Source organism: Carcharodon carcharias, chromosome 5 (genome assembly GCF_017639515.1).
Source record: "Carcharodon carcharias isolate sCarCar2 chromosome 5, sCarCar2.pri, whole genome shotgun sequence".
In the NCBI taxonomy this organism is placed as follows: domain Eukaryota; kingdom Metazoa; phylum Chordata; class Chondrichthyes; order Lamniformes; family Lamnidae; genus Carcharodon; species Carcharodon carcharias.
The window spans coordinates 32,199,506-32,221,911 of record NC_054471.1 but is presented as its reverse complement, the minus strand read 5'-3'; the positions used below and the strand labels follow the sequence as shown (position 1 = coordinate 32,221,911).

The following is a 22,406-nucleotide window of genomic DNA, read 5'->3' as shown; positions in this document are numbered from 1 at the left end:
AACATCTGTCTGTAAATCCCTCCTTGGCTTTACTCCACCCAATCTCCGCAATCTCCTCCAATATCATCTCCTCAATGCTTTGTGCCTCTGACCTTAGCTTTCCAACTGCTCATCACCCCCCCCCCCACCCCCCCTCCATTGGTGACGGAGCTCCCAGCGGCCTCTCCATTGATGGAATTCATCTTAATATTCAGATATTCAGCTGAATATCGACACCTCTCTTTAAACCTTCTCAACACCCTCAGGCCATCCTCCCTAATCATCTTTCCTTCCTGAATTGTCATCTGAATTTCTTCTGTCTATTTGTTAAGCGCACTGGAACAGTTCTTTCCAATAAAGGGGTCGTTATATAAGTGGGGAAGTTGGTGTAGTGGTTATGTCACTGGACTTGTAACCCAGATGCTAATGCTCTGAGGACATGGGTTCAAATCCCATCATGGCAGCTAGTGGAATTTAAATTCAAATTAATATATCTGGAATATAATGCTATAACTATAATCGATTGTTGCAAAAACCCACCTGGTTCACTGGTGTCCTTTACATAAGGAAATCTGCCATCCTTATCTTGCCTACATGTGACTCCAGGCCAACAGCAATGTAGTTGACTCATGACTGCCCTCTGAAATGGCCTAGCAAGCCACTCAGTTCAAGGGTAATTATGGATGGGCAACAAATGCTGGCTTTGCCAGTGAGACCCACATCACATAATAGTATAAAGGAAACAAAAATAAAATTCAAACCATGTTGGTCCTGCAGCTGAAAAGCCAGTTGAATTGCTGTTCAGACATGGAGAGTGGGCAATGGGGTGAGGAATTGGAGATTGCTTGATGCTTAAGGAACCATGGCCTGGTTTGAGTCAATTCAAGCCCATCGCATGTCATTACAATGGAAGAATGAAAAATCTACTCACAGGGCATTTGGAGACAGTGCTGGAGGACAGACACTAAATGTGGGTAGGCTTCTGTGTGACTCAGTTTCTTCCGAATCAAGTCAAACATCTGGCTTGTGCTCCTGGTGTCAATATGCACCTGGAAAGTAGAGGGATTAAGTCACGTTACAGTGTACATGGATTATCATCACATCTCATAGCAGCTATAAGACGACAACCAGCATCTTAACAACATTAACTTGCATTTACATAGTGCCTTTAACATCATAAGATGTCCCAACAAGGTGTTATACAGGAATGTTGTCAAACAAAATCTGATGCTGAGTCACATTAGATATTAGACAGGTAACCAAGGGTTTGGCCAAAGAGGTAGGTTTTGAGATTCATCTTAAAGGAGGAGAGAGAGGTAGCGAATGGAGAAGCTTAGGGAAGGAATGCTAGAGCTTAGGGCCCAGGTAGCTGAAGGCACAATCACCAATGGTGGAGCGATTAAAACAGGTAGATCAAGAGGCCAGAATTGGAGGACAGCAGAAATCCCAAAGGGTTGTGGGATTGGAGCAGATTACAGATAGAGTAGGGTGGAATGAAGCCAAGGAGGGATCTGGAAACAAGGTTGAAAATTTTAAGATAGAGGCATTGCAGAACCTGGAGCCAACGTAGAAAAAGGAACACTGCATCCCCCACCATTTGGTAATAGCCACACAGATAAGATATGACCCAGGTGCCATCCCAGGTCTGTGCTGACCTTACCAATCACAGTCAGGATGCTGCAATTGGATCTGCAGCCAGGAATCAGGGACAGGAGAATTGAACAGGATCCTCGTTCATGGGTGTAATTCGGTAACATTTTCCAGAAGTGTACATGATGGGAATGCCCCAAGTAGTCAAACAGCCTGCTGAATGAAATAAAAACTAAGTGCAGGAAAAATTCAGCAGGTCTGGCAACATCTGTGGAGAGAGAAAAATAGAGTTACGTTTTGAGTCCAATGTGCCTCTTCAGAACTCAACTCAGTTCCAAAGAAGAGTTATATTGGGCTCAAAACTCTGTTTCTCTCTCCACAGATACTGCCAGACCTGCTTGAGTTTTTTCAAAACTTTCTGTTTTTATTTCAGATCTCCTGCATTCACAGTATCTTGCTTTTATTTTAGTCTGCTAACTGAGACTCACTGGCAACCCTCAAATTCATGAACAATTGTCACATGTGTGAGGTGCCAAAGGATGGGCAATGATAGCACCCACAGAACGTTACCTTAGCAATAAGACAATGCCTTCAGGGGAGGACTCAAGAAAATTAATTGAGGGGTTCGGGTGATCATTAGTAACTGTAAAGAGTGTTTGGTTTTAGTGATGTGAACTGTCCCACCTAGCTCCCTATTTTTTATTTTTGATGCAGAATGCTCTACTTGAAGAAAAATATGTAACAGGTCTTCCAGACCAACTCTGAACAAATGCAATTGGTTTCCGTTCACTCCTAAAGCTGAAGTGACCAAGTGTTGCACCTCCTCACAGGGTTGTCTGGAGAATGACTTCACACGACAGATGGGGCAGAATACGTGGCTGCCCTGATCAACACAGTTAGGTTAAAAAGCATTGAAGTTATAACGCTCCTCAGGGAAGGGAACCGATATTTGACTCGAGTCCTACTCCAACCTTGCTGATGGTTAACTCTCCTGGAAAGTGACCAAGTCGTCGAGTCAATCGTATCCTGTCCTGCGTGTAGCTGCTCCTGCCAGGAGATCTGCTGTCATAGTTTGTCACGCTCATCTGTCTTGCACCATCCTCACGCATCCACGGTAGCTCGTCTGCAACCACTCTGTGACACCCGTCATCCAATTATGCCAAGCTCGGTCCTGTTTTCTGCTGCCCCTCACATTTCCCTCTAGGGAGATCTCTGTGGTTTTTCAGCTCGGATCAAATGGATCATCTGCTTTACTGGATATCACTTTTTAGAGTTCCTTTTGCTGTTTCAATTTCAAGCACCTCTTCACAGGCTGGAGAAGTTAGGACACTTTTCCTCGGAGAAAAGAAGGCCGAGAGGAGATTTGGCTGAGGTTTCCAAACTCGTGGAGGAAGAACTTGTTCCCATTCGCGAAAGGATTAAGAATGAGAGGGCACAGATTTAAAATAATTGGCAAAAGAAACAAAAGCGGTTTGAGAATAAACATTTTCGCACAGCGAGTGGCTAAGCCTGGAAAGCTGAGAGTAAGCTGGAGGCAGGTTCAATCGAAGCATTCAAAAGGGGATTAGACTGTTATTTGAAAAGGAAGAATGTGCAGGATTTCAGGGAGAAGGTGGGAGAATGGTACTAAGTGAAACATTCATTCAGAGAGACAGTGCAGGCATGATGGGCCAAATAGCCTCCTTCTGCACTGAAACATTTCTGTGATTCATTTTGTCTTATGATCTCTATATGGAATTGTAAGCAAACATCTTTGCTTCCACATTTCAAAGGCTTCTATTTTCTTCCAGTGATCTCTAGTTATTGTCCAGGTTTCTAAGGCATACAGGAAAGCGGATAGAATGTAGCATGTTTGAGCTTTTCCCTTGTTACAAACTTGGGTTTTCTTGTTGATAATCCATTTTCAACTTCGCAAAACTACTTTTGGCTATTTCAGTTCTTCTTCTGACCTGGGCATCTCCTCTACCATCTTCTTGTAGTACACCGACGACACAGTGTGACTTGCAGAAGCAGAAGAGGCCCTACAAAATATCGCAAATCAAGTAAAATCTAGAATTATGAATTAAGTAAAAATATGAATTAAGTATGGCAACTTGTGTTGCCATAGCCTCCAGGGCTATGGGCCAAGCGCTGGAAAATGGGATTAGTGTAGTCAGATCCTTGTTGACCGGGGCGGACACGATGGGCTGAATGGCCTCCTCCTGTGCTGTAGATGTCTATGAGTCTATGAGTATAAAAAGTCAAAAACAGTGGTAGTCAGAAGGAATAAGTTAGAAGAAATTAGAGTGAAGATTGAAGTGGATGGTGTCACACTGGAACAAGTAGATACGTTTATTGACTTTGGATAAATGATAACAGTTGCATCAAACTGCTGCAAAGAATATCACATGGACTGCAGTGGTTCAGGAAAAAATACTCACCACCACTTACTCAGAGCAACTAGGGCTGTGCAATAAACGGCAGCCTTGCCAGAAACGTTCGCATCTTGAAAATGATTTTGTTTTCAAATACATTTTTAGCTAGCAGCGTGATTAGCTCACAGTATTGGTGATTTTACCACTGAATGGCACTAGTTAAAGTGCAGCGGTCATTTATTAAGAAGCTGAGTTGAGACTGGAATTCAGAGAAGGCACTATGTGACATGCAGTGATCTGAGAGATTACCATAGAACTGGCACAGACTACTGCCCCAATTGGAAAGGACCAAGGATGCATCGATTGTCTGGGCTTGTCAACGAGGCAATCTAGGAACCCTGAAAGAGCAAACCAAGTGTGTCTTGGCTCAAACTGGTGAATTTCCCTGTCATTACAGAGATCATTGTTTCTTCAAAGTCTTGTGGAGAGGCAGCAGTGGAGACGTAACTGAAAGACAGGCCTCACAGGCCTGCAAGCAAGCAGATAGATCTTTGCTGGGTATCAAGGAGGATAGTGTAAAGGTGGGTAAAGGGAGTTGTGATACAGAACAACCACGATCTAACTGAATGGTGCAGTAAGCTCGAGGGACTGTAACGCCTACTCCGGGGTCCTATGTCCCTGTAAGTTTTCCGTTTAGTTAGTAGAATTAGCACTTTCCTTTCCCAGTATTCAAGCTGACCAGTGATTCCACTTTGAGGGCACGTTGTAGAACCAGCCATCTCAAGCTGATACATGATGTCTGTTGCCTTTGAATTGGCTACTTTCTCCACTTCACCAAAGGTGTTCATCATTAACTGTCAAAAATAGGCAGTTGATATAATCACAAAACTCCTGATGCCATGAAACTCTGTATAATGAAAACTTGTGACGACAGGTGGCGTTTGATTTGCAGTTAGTTCCTCCTTGACTTACAGGTGCAGGATTGTCACTCACCATGTCAAGCCGCTTTGCAAGTTCATTCTCATCCTCATTTCTGACCATCTCAAAGAAGTCTAAGTGCCTAAACATAGAGAGAGAAAATATAAACTTGTCAGTACTCAAATCTATCCTGGCCAGCTTTCCCGCTTCAACCAAAGTTTTCAGCTCATTGCTGCTTGTCAATTGTGGGCGATCTGACTGAGGTCGTTCACAGGATAGGCAGATGGACAACGACTCTGCTCTCCAAAACGAACAGATGCACATCCTAGAATTCAAGCTAAGGTGGAATTCTTCTTCATGCAGAGTTGTGGGAATGTGGAACACACCGCCCCAGAAGGCCACTAAGTCAATTGAGCTGTTTAGTAGTCATTAATATTTGGCAATAAATATATTAAAGGTTTTGAGGAGGAATTCCACAATTTTGTGCCAATCAGGCACTTAATTGGACAGTGGTGAGCCTTCCCTGGGATCGAGGACCCCAAAGGCGAAAATCTTGCCCCCGAGAGCTACCAGCCAATCAGAGGCTGGCAGCTTCTCATTGCCATCAGCGCCACCGGGAGAGCAGTGGTTGCTGCCAGCAATGCACCCACCAGAGATCAAGGATCAGTGAAGGACCCAGGCCACAAGTGAGTGAGAGTGGGATGGGGGTCACAGGGGAGGAGTGGTTGGCAGTAACGGCATGGGGGTGGGTGGGGTGTGGCTCTCAGCAACACTGCCCCCTTTCCCAATGCTGCCTCCCTCTGACAGCAAGGAACACCCTTCCACCCCAGGAGCTCGCAAGCAAACCCAACAGCACAGCGAGACCCCGCCTGCCTCTGGTTGAATAACAGCAGCGGCTGGATGAGACCTTTTTCATGGCAGGAAGGCCATCCATAAGCCTTTGTGTTCTACTTTGAATTGAGGAAAAGGCGGGACAGTGGTGGGTTCCCCATCTGATACCCTCCCGACTGATTAAACACCCATCTGCCTCCAGACTCACTTCAGGGCAGGGCATTATCTTCCACCCGATGTGTGCGAGGGGCATGAATCAAAGTTTGAGTGCTACACTGTTGTTGTCCTTTCTGTGACCAACACTGCCTTTGAGCGTATTCAGAGCAGAAAGTGAACATATTTTCCCATCTATAAATGTAGGTATTCTTATATCTTTCTTTTTTCCTGTGTTTTAGAAGGACAGATAGAAATGCACTGCAAGCAATGCGTGTGTGTGAAGTAAATACTTAAGTTTCCTGCACACTTTGGGGGTTGGGGTGGATAGGAGGGTCCCTTCCTAATGGAACAGTTGTACCTATACCAGGTGTACCACAGAGTTTCAAGAAGATGGCCACTGCCATCTTTTCAATGGCCTTGCCAGTCACGCTCAAATCCCATGAATATTAGGAAAAAAAGAAAATTACAGTTCTGGGTTATTTTGTTCACTAGATTCTTACAGCACAGAAGGAGGCCACTTGGCCCGTTGTGTCTGCACTGAGATTTTGGAAGAACTATCCAATTTGTCCCACACCATTGCTCTTTCCCCATAACCCTGCAAATGTTTCCTTTGCAGGTAACTATCCAATTAGCCTTCAAAAGTTATTACTGAATCTGTGTCCACCACCCTTTCAGGCAGCATATCCCAGACCATAATGACTGCTCATCTCCCCTTTGGTTCTTTAGCCAATGAAATTAAATCTGTGCCCTCTGGCCAGCATCAATGAAAACAATTTCTCATTATTTACTCTATCAAAATTCCTGATGATTTTGAACACTTGTAATAAATCTCCCCTTGGTCTAAGCAGAAAAGTGCTCACTCCGCCAAGCTTCCTATGTAGCTGAAATGGTCTATCCCTTGTACCATTTTGATAAATCTCCTCTGCACCCTCTCTAAGGCCTTGACATCCTTCCTAAAATGTGCCCAGAATTGGGAATACACTCCCGGTTAGGGTCTAACCCATTATCTCATGGGTTAGATGGTGGTGTAGTGGCAATGTCACTGAACTAGTAATCCAGAGGCCCAGGTGCATGCCCTGGGGACATGGGCTTGAAACTCACTATGGCAGTTGTTGGAATATAAGTTCAATTAATAGAAGTTAGTATCAGTAATAGTGACTATATATTGTAAACAAAAACATCTGGTTCACTAATATCCTTTAGGGAAGGAAATCTGCCATCCTTACACAGTCTGGCCTACATGTGATTCCAGACCCACATGTGGCTGACTCTGAACTGCTCTCTGAAATGGTCACTCGGTTAGGGAAGGGCAACAAATGCTAACCTTACCAGCGACACCCACAACCCATGAAACAATAAAGAGGGGGAAAAAACAGTGATTTATCGAGGCTCAACATAATTTCCTTGCTGTTGTCCTCTTTGTTCTCATTATATACTCTGCATACTCTATTCTATCTTTACAATGCCCAGCTTTATCGAGCCTAGCTGCCAGCTGTGGATTATGTTTGTGGTTTTGTACATGACCAGTTACCTGTCTAACGTTGCGTTCTCATGGCTTCGTAACTTATCGATCACAGGTTGAATTCCTAACATGAGGAACTCATACCGGAGGTGCAGTCGGAATTCCAGATTGTCCTGTAAGGAAGTGAAGACATAATTAAACCCTGGGACACCACAGTATCTCAAAACAGACTGCAAAACAGCGGCATTCCTTCCTCCTCCAGAATATAGCACTTTTCATCCTTCTAACTTTTGGTGAATGTTTTGTGCCCCTCAAGGTGAGGGATGTCAATGCACTTCCACTTTTTAGTGTGGGACCCAGAATCGCATACAATACTCTTGCTAAGGTTGAACCCATGATTTAGAGAATTATCGTACAATTTCCTTGCTGTATTCTTTGTTTATAATGACCAGGTTTATAAAGCATGATTTTCAGTTGTGGGTTACATTTATGCTTTGGCCCATGGCTAGTTACGTGTCTAATATTGTGTCAAGGACTTTTAAGTCAGGCTCTATTTATTCTGCCTCCACATTTAGCTCAATGCCAACCCCACACAGGCACCACTGCATGAAATTGCCATTTGAGATTGCTAATTTGTTCTGAAATTTGAACAGCTAACTGCATAACCATAAGACCATAAGACGTAGGAGCCCATCTGCTCCGCCATTCAATGAGATCCTGGCTGATCTGATAATCCTCAACTCCACTTTCCTGCCTTTTCCCCAAAACCCTTGATTCCCTTACTGATTAAAAATCTGTCTATCTCAGCTTTGAATAGACTTAACGACCCAGCTTCTACAGCCCTCTGTGGTAAAGAATTCCACAGATTTGTTCTGAGAGAAGAAATTCCTCCTCATCTCTGTTTTAAATGGGTGACCCCTTACTCTGAGATGATGCCCTCTGGCAACTCCCACAAGGGGAAACAACCTCTCAGCATCTACCCTGTCAAGCCCCCGAGAATCGTATAAGTTTCAATAAGGTCGCCTCTCATTCTTCTAAACTCCAATGAGTACAGTCCCAACCTACTCAACCTGTCCTCATAAGAAAATCACTCCATACCCAGGATCAACCTAGTGAACCTTCTCTGGACTGCCTCCAATGCCAGTATATCTTTCCTTAGATATAGGGACCAAAATTGTTCACAGTATTCTAGGTGTGGTCTAACTAGTGCCTTGCATTGTTTTAACATGACTTCCCTATTTTTTATAATCCATTCCCTTTGAAATAAAGGCCAACCTTCCATTTGCCTTCCTTATTACCTGTTGAACTTGTATGTTAGCTTTTTGGGATTCACACACAAGGACTCCCAAATCCCCTTCGGCTACAGCTTTCTGCAGTCTTTCTCCATTTAAATAATATTCAGCTCCTCTATTCTTCCTGCCCAAGTACATAACCTCACATTTTCCCACATTATATTCCATGTGCCAAGTTTGTGCCAATTCATTTAACCTGTCTATATCCCACTGTAGCTTCCTTGTGTCATCCTCACTACTTGCCTTCCCACCTATTTTTGTGTCATCCGTAACTGCATTAAGACTATCCCAAGCATATTTAATGTGGACTCTATACAGCTAGCATTACCAGGAGACCACCATACCACCTGAGGGAGTGTCAGCGCTGGCTTGTTGGTAACACACTCTCAGTTCTGTTAAAAGGCTATGGGTTCAAGTCCCACCAGAGACTTAAGCACAAAATTTAGGTTGGCAGCACTGTGCAGTATTGAAAGAATATTTTTGGATAAGATGTTCACCAAAGGACCCGTCTGCCCTCTCCACCATCATCACTACAACAGATTATCTGGTCATTATCATATTGCAATTTGTGGGACCGTGTTGTGTGCAACTGGCTGCATTGACTGTAAAGCACTTTGGGATGTCTTGAGGTCATGAAAGGCACGAAATAAATGCAAGTCTCTCCACTTATTTTTAGTCAGGTGTGGATTCCATAGCAGACTGTACTTATATTTATTTTAGTAAGTTTCATTGCAGTCATGTGCCCCTACTACCAATCCATATGAAGTAATTGGAGTAGGTTATATTGAGTGCTTTAAATTAGTTTAAAAGGTGAGCCTCCCCTTTACAAATGGACCTGATACCCTTTTTAAAGGGCATCCTGATGATAAGATTTCACCTTTAAAAAGGGTAGTATTACTGAGGCTCTGCCTTGAGGAAGTGTTGATGCTGAGACTTTGTGTATAAGATGTTGATGGTGACAAAAGCAAAAAACTGCAAATGCTGGTATTCCGAAATAAAAACAGAAAATGCTGGAAATACTCCGTAGGTCTACCAGCATCTGTGGAGTAAAACAGCGTTAACGTCTCAGGTTGATGACATTTCTGGTGGAAGGTCATCGACCTGAAACATTAACTCTGTTTTTCTGTCCACAAATGCTGGTAGACCTGCTCAGTGTTACTAGCATTATCTGCTTTTACGCCTGATAATCATTTTAAAATAGGGACACTTCGCATGTTAAAAAGAGTCCCAGTGATGAAGCATTGAATCCCAATTAATTATCAAAGTTCTGCCCTTGGTACTTGGTGCCCCCATTTCCCAACTCGTGGAGCTTAAGTTTGTTCACAAGTTGTATGCTGCATTAGGACCATCAGGCACTTAAACTTTGAAGCATTGATGGCTGGTCAGCCAAAATGTGGCAGACAGTGCAGCATTTCCTGCAAGACTACCTTCTACTTACCTCTCCAGCACCAGCGTTTAACACGGCATTGATGAAGGACATTATTGCAGTTTTGAGGTGCACCTCATCCCTGTACTTTCCAGTACTTCTGTCCAGCTCATTAAGTAATGTCTGAAATAGAAAAAAAGCCATTGAATTTACACATCTTTCAGCATCATCCAAAGCTTCTTTCATAACCATATTCCATATCTGGGGAGGTTCCTCTTCCGCCCATCATGTATTATCTGGTGATTATCGCATTGCTGTTTGTGGAACCTTGCTGTGTTCAAAACTGGCTGCCTCATCTTCTACATCACAACAGTGTCTACATTACAAGAAGTTTTCCTTGGAGAAAAGAAGGCTAAGAGGAGACTTGATAGAGGATTCAAGATCCTGAGGGGTATGGACAGGGTAATAGTGAGAAACTGTTCCCATTCAAGAGAGCATCAAGAACTAGAGGGCAAAAATTCAAAATAATTGGCAAAAGGAATAAAAGTGACTTGAGGAAAACATTTTTCACCCAGTGGATGGTTGGATCTGGAACAAACTTCTTGGAAGGGTGGTGGAGGCAGGTTCAATCAAATTATTCAGAAGGGATTTGGATTGCTGCCTGAAGAGAAAATATGTTCAAGATTATGGGAATAAAGCAGGGAAATGGGACTAGATAGAATACTCTTTCAGAGAGCCAGTGCAAGCACGATGGCCGAATATCCTCCTTCTGCACTGTAAATATTCTATGATTCTGTGATTCTGTGAAGTGTCTCAGTGGTTGTAAAGCACCTTTGGGACATCTTGAGATGAGCATGTGACCTGACCTCAGCCCTCTGCCATACTCTATGGAACCAAGCACACAGACTGAAGAAGGCAGGATCCAGTGAGTGAAGACAGGTTCAATTGAGGGCAGGCTCATGTGAGGACAAGTTCACATGAGAACAGAATCATGTGGGGAAAGGTTCACAGGAGGGCAGGATCATGCGAGGGCAGGTTTGAATGGGACAGGCTCAAAGGAAGACAGGATCTAATGGGGCCAAGTTCTGCTGAGAACATGACTGGGATAGAGCATGATCTGGTTCAGACAGCATCAGTGAGACAGGGTAAAATTAAGGACACAATCAGTGAGGAGAGGAGTGGAGTCCACTGTGATCCTCACAGTTGACTATGCACAGTGAGTATATGTCAAGACTCACTGTTGCCAATTGCTGAAGGGTGACTGCTGTCTGTGAAGTTGTATTTCAGTACAGGGGTCAAAACTTTTAGAAGAGGGGGAGGGAACATGATTGGGAAATACGTATAAAAGAACAGCTGCTGGGCTAATATCAAACAGAAAATGCTAGAAAGAGTTGGCAGGTTAATCAACAGGTTGGCCCCTTCAAACACGTCATCAGAGCTCAATCCAGATATTAACCTTTTTTCAGATACTGCCTAACTTCAGCGCGCTATTTTTATTTCTGATTTACAATGGCACAATCCATCTGAAATCCCATGATTCACTGATGTAAAAAGGGCACGTCATGTCCCATTAGTTCCCTGATCATCAGACTTCCAGTTCACCCAAGAGTCTCTATTGCAACCTCAGTACCGAGGGAGTGCTATTACCCTCAGTACTGAGGGAGTGCTATTAACCTCAGTACTGAGGGAGTGCTATTAACCTCAGTACTGAGGGAATGCTGTCTCCCGGAGTGCCATCTTTCAGAGGAGATGTTAAACCTAAAGTCCTGTCTGTCAAAGGCACTAGTTCGAAGAAAAGGAGGAGAGTTATTCCCTGTGCCTGTACAATATTTATCCCTCAACCAACATCATTAAAACAGATTGACTCAGATTTTCGCCACATGATCCACTGAAGTGGGATGTTGGTAGCCCAGGAGTATAGAATCTGGAGCGTGCAGATTAGAACAGATAAGAGGGGGTCTGAACATGGTGGATTCATTTGGATAGCCGGGGAGCCATTCATTTAGATAGCCCCTTTGGAGAGGTAAGGTATCCCTTTGGATAGGGTCCCAGGACACCTTTGAGAGAGGTAAGCACCCTTTTGGATAGATAGGGCACATTTTGGGAGCGGCTAGGCACCCTTTGGGAATGTTAAAACCAAACATGATTATGCACAATCTCATTGGAACTGTCAAGCTGTAAAAGAACTTGCAAGCTGTCGAGGAACTGTCCAGGTGTCAAGGAACCGTCAAGCTATCAAAGAGCTATCAAGGAAATATCCAGCTATCAAGGAACTTTCAAGCAATCATAGAATTGTCCAACTGCCAAGGAATTGTCAATGAACTGTCAAGCTGTCAAGGAACTGTCCAGTTGTCAAGGAACTGTCAAGCTGTCAAGGAATTGTCCAGTTGTCAAGGAACTGTCCAACTATCAAAGAACTGTCAAGGAAGTGTCAAAACTTCAAAGCTGTCAAGACAGTGTCAAAGCTGTCAAGGAAGTGTAAGGATGCAAGGTCAGCTGGCATGGAGGAGGTAAAGACAAAGGGTGGTTGGGGGGGATATGGGTTGGCATAGGGGCTTTGAGGGGCTGTGGGTGGTGGGTGGGGAGCATGGATTGACATAGGTCAGCACGGATAGGGCATAAGGAATTTGTGGGGAGTGAGGGCTGTAGGGATGTATTTTGTTTTAATCTTCCCTTTATTTATTTAAACACAGTGTCGGTGCACAGAGACAGGTCTTCCGCCCAGCCAGCCTCCGCACTCATCCCTGGGTCACTTGGCTCGTCTCCTCTTTCAGCCCGTCTCCCCACCCCGACCAAAAATCCGACCTGCAGGCGGACATTGTAAAAGGTCTGGATCGCAGAACCGGGAAATCTCTTGACTCTGTGCACCGGACCTGGGGAGGAAATCCTGTGCCATTATCTGGCCACGATCACGTTGCTGCTTGTGGGGACTTGCTGTGTAAAGACTGTAATGTTTCCCGCATTACAACCGTGACTACACTTCAAAGATAATTCATTGACTGTGATGTGCATTGGGACGCCCTAAAATTATGAAAGGCACTGTATAAATGCAACACTTGCTGCTTTTTCTTAATCTCATGTCAAGAACTGCTGGAGAAGCTTCCTCCTTTACCTTCACAATGCGGTTTCTCAATCAGAGAAAAGCTATAAGTAATAGGTATTTACATTTCTCTTTCTCTAGTCTCTCCTCATCTCCTTTCTTAGTGACCTTATTATTTACGTTCTTACTTATATTACTTATATAGACCATAAGACATAGGAGCAAAAATTAGGCCATTCAGCCCATCGAGTCTGATAGCACCTGTAACATGGTGAAAACTTCCCAAGTGTTTCACAGGAGCAATATATTCAAACAGTATTTGACACTCAGGCACAAAAGGAGATATGGGAGCAGGGGAGGTGGATTCTAAGGAGCATCTTTAAAGCAAGAGAGAGGCAAAGTGACGTAGGGAGCAATTTCCAGAGCTAGGGACCTAGAGAGCTGACAGCCCAGTTGCCAAAGATGGAGCAATGAAAATCAAGAAAATACGAGAGGTCAGAATTGGAGGAGGAAGAAATCCGTGAGGGTGGGGGGTGGGGGTTTGCTGGGCAGAGGTTTTTGTTTAAAAAGCTGGAGGAGGTCATAGAGGAAGAGAGGGATATGGCCAGGGAGACATTTGAAAACAAGAATGAGAATTTCAAAGGTTGAGGCATTGCCAGACCTTCCAGATGTTGTTGGCTGGTAGTCAAGGTCAGGGACCATGCCTTTTCCCCCTCACTCCCAAGGGGGACAGGACAGGAGGTTGTCGGATTATCTTTATTTTTAAGAATAGGATCAGATTTTGCTTCTGTCACTGTTGAATGATTCAACCATAGCCAGGGAGAGAAACCCACAACCGACAGTTTCTGAGGGAAGGCCTATATCTAACAGATCATCCATGACATGCTGATATGGGGGTGAAGACTGGAGGGTTGGTTCACCGATGGGGATTTGAATTACAACCTGGGTTGGCGCAATAAGAGGGGCACTGCGTTGAATGAGCCTGACATAATAGGAACAAGGTTATCCACTGATTTAAGAAAAAAGATTGGAAGTTGCTAAACATAGGGAGCTTTGGGCAAGAGGAGCTTCAATGACAACAAAAGTTTTCACAGGGCTCACGTTAGATTCCTGCCTGTGATTATTTATGAGTATCCAAGAGCTTCAAGCAAAATTGAATCCGTCAGCCGTTAATCACACATGAGCATTTGCATGTATTGTGTGTGTGTTAGCGGGTGGCCATTTGTAGGTTTCCTCTGTTTTAGCCCAGCCTGAGAAATAGAGCCCACCTCCAAAAGGAGTTCCTTTCAAACCTGGCTGGACAGAACTCAAAGCTGTACAATCGGTTGCACTTGGGACACATATTCCCCTCGAGGAAGACCTGTCTTACCTGGAAGCGAGTCCTCTCTGCTGCGTAAATCTGGTAGTGCAACATCGCCTGCAGTACTTTCTTGTGCCCTCCGGGGACCAGGCAAACTGCGCCCAAAATCTCCAGCACCGCGATCTTGGTCTTGACGTTCTCCGTCCTGAGGCTGTGGGAAATGATGTTGATACTCTCCGGGTGAGCCAGCACGTGGGCCCGGCCTTGGGAATTGTTCATCAGAGCCTTGATGCACCCTATAACGGATGTGTGAATGCGGCTCTCTGATGTGTCATAGTCCATGCTCCGGAGAAAGTTTAACAGGCACGTAAGCCCATCCAGTTCGATGAATCGCATCACAAACCTGTGGGTCCAAGCGTCGCAAAGTTAGCATTCCATTCTGTTTCCCTGCCACTAACCCCACTACCACACCACTCCCCCCGCCCAACCCTGAGCTTTGCCCCATTTTTTCCCCTCCTTTGTTGCTGGGGTTGCAGTCACGCCAGCCGCCAGCCTAAGAGGCTCTTTCTCAGTCACAGGCTGTGGCAATGAGAACTGGCGGTCGACTGAACCGGGGAGGTAACAGAGTCCATCTCAATCCTGTCCTTCCCTGCCTTCCACAGGCACACACTGGTCAGCAACAAGGAGAGAAACCCTGGCTGATTCTTCCCCATCCCAAGCTGAGGGACGCCAAGGCCAATTCTAATTCCCCCAACCCCAACCTAAACCCCACCTAACGAACTCAACAGAGTGAATGTGGGTGAACCTGGGGTGTGTCGGGTAGCAGCACACTACCTGATGCCCCTCCATTTTCCAATATCATAAACTAGGTTTGGATGAACGAGGCTCTTCAGCCTATCTAATTGTTACTGTAATGAGGCCGGTGTCTTGGCCTTAACCAACCTCCCGGGTAATCCATGCCAGTGGCTGATTGCCCACCGTGTAAAGAAAAACTTTCCCGAATGTGACTTAAAGGTGCCTTAATTTTTACCCCGGGGTACCTGCAAGTATGGTGTTGTTTTTTTATTCTTTCATGGTATGTGAGCTTCCATTGCTCATCCCTAATTGCCCTGAGAAGGTGGTGCTGGAGATTTATTTGCCCTGGCCTTATAAATTTCTAGCAAGTCCTCTCCGAGATGCCTCTTTTCACGGTTGAAGAACATTAGCTTAAGTTAAACTGCAGATCATTTAAATAAAAACCAGCACTCAGGTTCAAAGCCCATGGAAGGGATCGGACTCCTGTCCTCGTTCACAAATCCACATGTGGTAGCGCTGAAATGCTGTCCTACCACGCTTCCCAGAAGGGGAAAGGGGGGAAAGAGATTTAACAAAGAAATGGGATAGAGTCCCCTTTCCCAGATTGCCCCCCACAGAATTCCTGACGACCAGGTGCAAGAGGAACTGTCAGAGGCCCAAAGTGGGGAAAACATTGGCAGGAACAAGGCTGACAGGATGTGAGAAGGTTAACCACAGAAAGTAACGAAATAACTTAAATTAGAGAAAAGTCTTAACCGTTATTCTAAATAATAACCTGATTTCTCATATTCAGCACTATGTTCACAGAGTATGGCCCGCTCTGGTATTCTGAATACCATTTTTAAAAAATGTGGTTCTCTTTAATTAAGTGTTTCACCTCAGCTTTTCTCTGTTCATCAGCAGAAGGGATAGTGTTCCTGTCTGGCTGTCTGCACAGCAACCGTGCATTCTTCTTGCAATCATCACTGGGAATTCCCTCAGTAGGGGCTCCTGATCTGCTTCTGTGGCATTATTGGAAGGTCAGTGGGAAACTGTATTTACATGGGGCATCCAGGATTTCCAACAAAGTCATGCTGGCCAAGGGAGAGAACCCTACCACGACCAGAGCAAATTCTCAGCAGTACAGTAAAAATAGACAGCAACAATCTCAGAGTGAAGGGCATCAGGCAACAAGCCTAGGATAAGCCTTGCTTGACATGAATAGAAAGAACAGCCTTAGAGGTGTTCAACAAGTGGCCATAGAGAGATAGGCTGTAGGTGCAAATAGACAGAAACATCAGTGGCAGAAAACAGCAGCTATGATAGAGTAACCCCATCAGGGGAAAACTAGGTGGGAGAGGGATGAACCTGGAGACTGTACAGGAGAGTGAAGAGTTCTCAGGGTTACAGGATGCCTTAACCAACAACATAAAGTGGCATGTAGACAGCAGTAACTTGCTCACTGATTCTCAGCTTTGGTTCCAACAGGGCCACTCAACTCCTGACCTCATTACAGCCATGATCCAAACATGAACAAGAGAACCAAACTCCAAAGGTGAGGTGAGGTGAGAGTGACTACCCTTGACATCAAGGCAGCACTTGACCTAGTGTGGCATTAAGGAGCTCCAGCAAAACTGGAGTCAATGGGAATCAGGAGGAAAGCTCTCCACTAATTGGAGTCATACTTAGCACAAAGGAAGATGGTCGTGGTTGTCGGAGGTCAATCACCTCAACAGCAGGACATCACTGCAGGAATTCCTCAGGGTAGTGTCCTCGGCCCAACCATCTTCAGCTTTTTCATCAATGACCTTCCCTTCATCATAAGGTCAGAAGTTGGGGTGTTTGTTGATGATTGCACAATGTTCAGCACTATTCGTGACTCTTCAGATCTGAAGCAGTCCATGTCCAAATGCAGCAAGACCTGGACAATATCCAGGCTTGGGCTGATAAGTGGCAAGTAACATTCATGCCACACAAGTGCCAGGTAATGACCATCTCCAACAATTAACAGAGAATTTAACCATTCCCCCTTGACATTCAATGGCATTACCATCACTGAATCCCCCACTATCAACATCCTGCAGGTTACCATTGACCAGAATCTGAACTGCACCAGCCATGTAAATACTGTGGCTACAAGAGCAGGTCAGAGGATAGGAATCCTGCGACAAGTAACTCACCTTCTGACTCCCCAAAGCTGATCCACCATCTACAAGGCACAAGTAAGGAGTGTGATGGAATACTCTCCACTTGCCTGGATGAGTGCAGCTCCAACAACACTAAAGAAGCTCGACAGCATCCAGGACAAAGCAGCCCACTTGACTGGCACCCCATCCACTACCTCCACCACAGCAATGCACAGTGGCAACAGTGTGTACCATCTACAGGTTGCACTGATACAATTCACCAAGGATCCTACAACAGCATCTTCCAAACCCATGACCACTACCATTTAGAATACCACCACCTGGAAGTTCCCCTCCAAATCACTCACCATCCTGACTTGGAAATATATCACCGTTCCTTCACTGTCACTGGGTCAAAATCCTGGAACTCCCTCCCTAACAGCACTCTGGGTATCCCTGCACCACATGGACTAGCAGTTCAACAAGACAGCGCACCATCATCTTCTCAAGGGCAATTAGGGATGGGCAATAAATGCTGGCCCAGCCAGTGACGCCCATATCCCATGAATGAATAAAAAGAAATGCCTCTACCGTATCCTCCAGATTCAATGGGAGGGCTGTCGAACAAACGCTGGCATCCTTCTTTGAAGCCAGCTTCACAAGCATTCAGGAAAACCCTCTGCAAAATCAACCTCAATGGGCTGGATGCTATGGCCTGAATTTTTGCAACAATGAAGAGGGTCCCCGGCTTATCCAAAACGGTGCAGGAGGTCGATTCCGGAAGTCATTTCCCCAAACTCGACACACCATTTTCGCTGGGGGCGTGGGGGTGGGCTAAAGTTTGCACATCCATGGTTCAAGGTGGCAACTGCACATGTTAAAGTGCAGCTGGTATCAATCAGATTTTCACTAGTGGGATATCTAAAACACGATTTGTGCACTTTAGACCCATCAGGAGAAAGTCTAAAGTTAGCAGAGTTCTTTGGAGAAGTCGGGTACCCTTTTGGAGAGGTACTGTACATTTTGGAAAGATCCAGGGGCACCCTTGAGAGAGATGAAGCGCCCTTTGGGATTGTTAAAAGTAGACATGAATATGTATTAAAAGTGGATAAACTCATTGGAATTGTCAACTCATTGGAACTGTCAAGCTGTCAAGGGAACTGTCAATGGAGCTGTAAAGGAAGTTGTCAAAGGAGCTGTCAAACTGTCAAGAGAACTGTCAAAGCTAATTGGAACTGTCAGGTGTCAAGGGATTTTAATCTCCTGTCCTTCAAATTAAAAAAAAGTCTACATGTTTTAAAAAAAGGTGTTTGCTATTTCACTCTGTCTGTTCACATAAGCCTGAGGACTCTCATTATACGATTTGACAATATTCTGGCAATAGTACTGAAGACCTGTGCTCCAGAAATTGCTGTGCCCCTAGCCAAGCTGTTCCAGTAGAGCTACAACACTGGCATTTACCCGGCCATGTGGAAAATTGCCCAGGCATGTCCTGTACACAAAAAGCAGGACAAAAGCAATCTGTCCAATTACCGCCCCATCAGTCTACTCTCTGTCATGAAGAAATTAATGTGTATAATGTTATTGGAAATTATTTTTTAACATAGAATTCTAGTGGAGGTCTGCATCTAGGTGTGTGTCTGTGCGTGTCTTAATTGGATTAAAGCCAGCTAGTCTGGGTTTTTGATGTATAGTAGTTTTGAGATTGGTGAACGGTAAGGACAGCAGTAATGTAAAGTGTTTATTTGCATTTGTTGAATAAACCATTCAAGACTGTGGGTAAAATCTTGCACCTAGTTAGAAGAAGCCAATGTGTTTATTTTTTCAGCTAATAAAATTGGTGTTATGAAAGGGTTTTATTGTGAGAAGAGCTGAAGTTCAAAAGACCTAGTGATACAATGGAAAATTTACATTCAAAGGGAAAGCTAGGTATTTAAATAAAGGAGTTTATTTATATAAGTAGAGGCATTTAAGACTTTATCAGCTTGTACGTCTCCAACCAAATTGCAAAAGAACCTCATTTGGAATTTGTCAGGTCACATGTGCTTTGCCTGGTGTCTATTTAAAGTCTATGGGTTACTGATTGCCTTAATGGAGATTTACTTGGTGATGATTAAGTTGGGCATTTGTTAAAAAGTTATTATAATAGTAATTTGTAGCCACATGTATATGTTTAATTTGTTGTTAAGTTAATAATGTTTCATTTCATTTTATATAAAAACCATGAGACTAGGCGGTCTTATTCCTACTGAATGCAAAGTCTGCATCTCGAAATTACTAATTGCAAATATGGGTTATGACAGTTGTTTCAAGTTTCCCTCTGGGACTTGAACAACTCAGCCTTTACCATCGGCTGTGTCATAATCAATCATCAGTAAAGTGATGGAAGGGATCATCAACAGTGCTATCAAATAGCACTTGCTTAGCAATAACCTGCTCACTGACGCTCACTTTGAGTTCTGCAATGGTCACTCAGCTTCTGACCTCATTACAGCCTTGGTTCAAAGAAAGACGAAAGAGCTGAACTCCAGAAGTGAGTTGAGAGTGACTGCCCTTGCCATCAAGGCAGCATTAAACCAAGTTGGCACCAAGGAGCCCTTGCAAAATTAGAGTCAATGGGAATCAGGGGAAAACACTTCACTGGTTGGAGTCATACCTAGCACAAAGGAAGATGGCTGTGGTTGTTGGAGGTCAATCATCTCAGTTCCAGGACATCACTGCAGGAGTTTCTCAGGGGAGTGTCCTCGGCCCAACCATCTTCAGCTGCTTCAGCAATAACCTTCCTTCCATCATAAGGTCAGAAGTGGGGATATTCACTGATGATTGCACAAGGTTCAGCACCATTCATGACTCCTCAGATGCTGAAGCAGTCCACGTCCAAATTCAGCAAAACATGGACAACATCCAGGCTTAGGCTGACAAGCAGCAAGTAACATTCGTGCCACACAAGTGCCAGGCAATGACCGCTCCAACAAGAGAGAATCTAACCATCGCCACTTGACATTCAATGGCATTACCATTGCTGAAACCCCACTACCAACATCCTCCAGGTTATCATTAATCAGAGAATGAACCGGACTAACCATGCAAATACTGTGGCCACAAGAGCAGGCCAGAGGCTGGGAATCCTGCGGCAAGTAACTCACCTCCTGACTCCCCAAAGCCTATCCACCATCTACAAGACACAAGTCAAGAGTGTAATGGAACACTGTCCACTTGTCTCGATGAGTGCAGCTCCAACGACACTGGAGAAACTTGACACCATCAGGAAAAGCAGCCCACTTGATTAGCACCCCATCCACAAACATTCACTCCCTCCACCACCAACACACTGGCAGCAGTGTGTACCATCTACAAGGTATAATGCAGGAACTCACCACAGCTCCTTAGGCAACACCTTCCAAATCCACAACCACTACCATCTAGAAGGACATGGGCAGCAGATACATGGGAACACCACCACCTGGAAGTTCCCCTCCAAGCTTGACAACCAATCACACTGTGCCAGTTGAAGCCAATGAATGAATTGTTAACCTTGACGAACTATAACTCCCCAACCATACAACTTTAAAATACATACGAGAGGCCACGAATATTGGAGCCACGCTGAGTGTGGGCTGACTATTTTCCCACATAAAAGAGTCAAGGGTAAGGACATGTCTGGTCAGTTGCCTGCAATTCTGAGCTGGTTGATCAAAAGTGGCATGGGCAGAGATCATCAAATAGCTAAGCCCTGGCCAATCTCCTTCAGAAGTGGTAAAGAGAGCAGAGAGGAGTGAGTTCTTTTTGGGGTGGGTGGGGGGTCACAAGCGTGTAGTAAAGTGAAGCACGTTCAAACTTAGCACTAAAGTAACAACAACATGTATTTGTATATCATCTTTAAACAAGTAAAACATCCCGGAAGTGTAATCAGGCACAATTGGACACTGAGCCACGTGGAGATATTAAGATGGGTGACTAAAAGCTTAGTTAACGAACTGGAATTTGCAGAGCATCTTAAAGGAGGGGGAAAGGTGGAGAGGAATTCCAGAGCAACTACCACGGGCATGGTGAAGGATGTGAGGGAATGCCCAAGATTTAACGTTTACCACTCCTTAAATACAACTGTTAGAGACAACGGGCTGAATTTTCAGGGCCCCCTGTCCCGAACGACAAGAAAGGAGGCAGGGAGGCCCTGCAAAGATTTCAACGTGCCACATGCAGCATTGGCAATAATGAGCAACAGAGGAGTAGGGCAGAAGAGGAATCCCACTCTCATCCCATTAAGGCCAATTAAAATAGCTGAAAAGCTCGTGAAGAGTCAGTCCACGTTGGAAGTCCCAATTTTTAAAGTGCCAGACCACTTACATGCGCCTTCAGAAACTGACCAACTGAAGGTAGGTGGGACCATAGCGGGAAACCAGTCATGGCTGCCCCAGGGCATCAGCTTGTCCCCATACGAGGATCAATGCAACAAAAGCGGACTGGGCACTTGCTAAAGACTGCTCTTGGTGCTGCGAAAGGGGCAGGGAGAGTGGGCACTCTTGAGATTTGAATGGGGTTGGCACCCGCCACCTCCCCACCATCGCAAGGACGGAAGAGCAAGCGAGAGTGCTGCCAAGGACAATTGGGCAGCCGTCTGCCCAGAAGCAAGGCTCCAGCTAGCAACAGTAGCATGACTGTCAGATTTTGGGCTATATTGGCGAGGAGGGGGCAACACCCTCTGCAGTAAGGGTGGAACCCAGGCATCAAGAGGGCATGAGAGGAAAGAGAGGGAGAAGGCAATGGAGGTCAGGCTCTCAACACACTGAACACAGAACTACCGGGAGATGACCAAAACCCAGTGCCACAGGAGACTAACTCTCCAGGCAGACGGTCACAGATAGCTGTACCCTCGACGCTGAAGACCTCACACCTCGCAGCCTTAGTTGTCATTCCCTGCCAAAGGCCATCAAAGTCACTGTGGCCTTGAACCTCTTTCCTTCTGGCTCCTTCCAAGGATCAGCTGCAAAACTTAGTGGTATCTCAAAAATGGATGCACGTCACTGCATCCCGCATGTCACTGATTCCCTGTTTGCAGAGCTGGGCAGCACATTATTTAATGACATATATGATCTTGTAGGAACTTAGCTTATAACACTGATTCTTAAACAGGCCAACAGCACTGTTAAGTTAAACAGTCTCCATGCCAACAAATGGCCTTCGTTTGGTATGCAGTTCCCAAGGGTCGATTAGAAAA

At 44.9% G+C, this 22,406-nt stretch overlaps 1 protein-coding gene across 1 annotated transcript in view; it reads right to left on the bottom strand.

Annotated features, from left to right (window-relative positions):
* The window catches only part of daam2 (dishevelled associated activator of morphogenesis 2), a 357,408-nt gene that overhangs the window by 123,650 nt on the left and 211,352 nt on the right, over nt 1–22,406 (bottom strand). The window contains exons 6-10 of the mRNA XM_041187923.1: nt 14,358–14,691; nt 10,021–10,131; nt 7,360–7,463; nt 4,917–4,983; nt 911–1,028 (exon numbers count right to left, since the gene is read on the bottom strand). Of these exons, the coding sequence (XP_041043857.1) occupies nt 911–1,028; nt 4,917–4,983; nt 7,360–7,463; nt 10,021–10,131; nt 14,358–14,691 (734 nt within the window). The remainder of the gene's footprint in view (nt 1–910; nt 1,029–4,916; nt 4,984–7,359; nt 7,464–10,020; nt 10,132–14,357; nt 14,692–22,406) is intronic.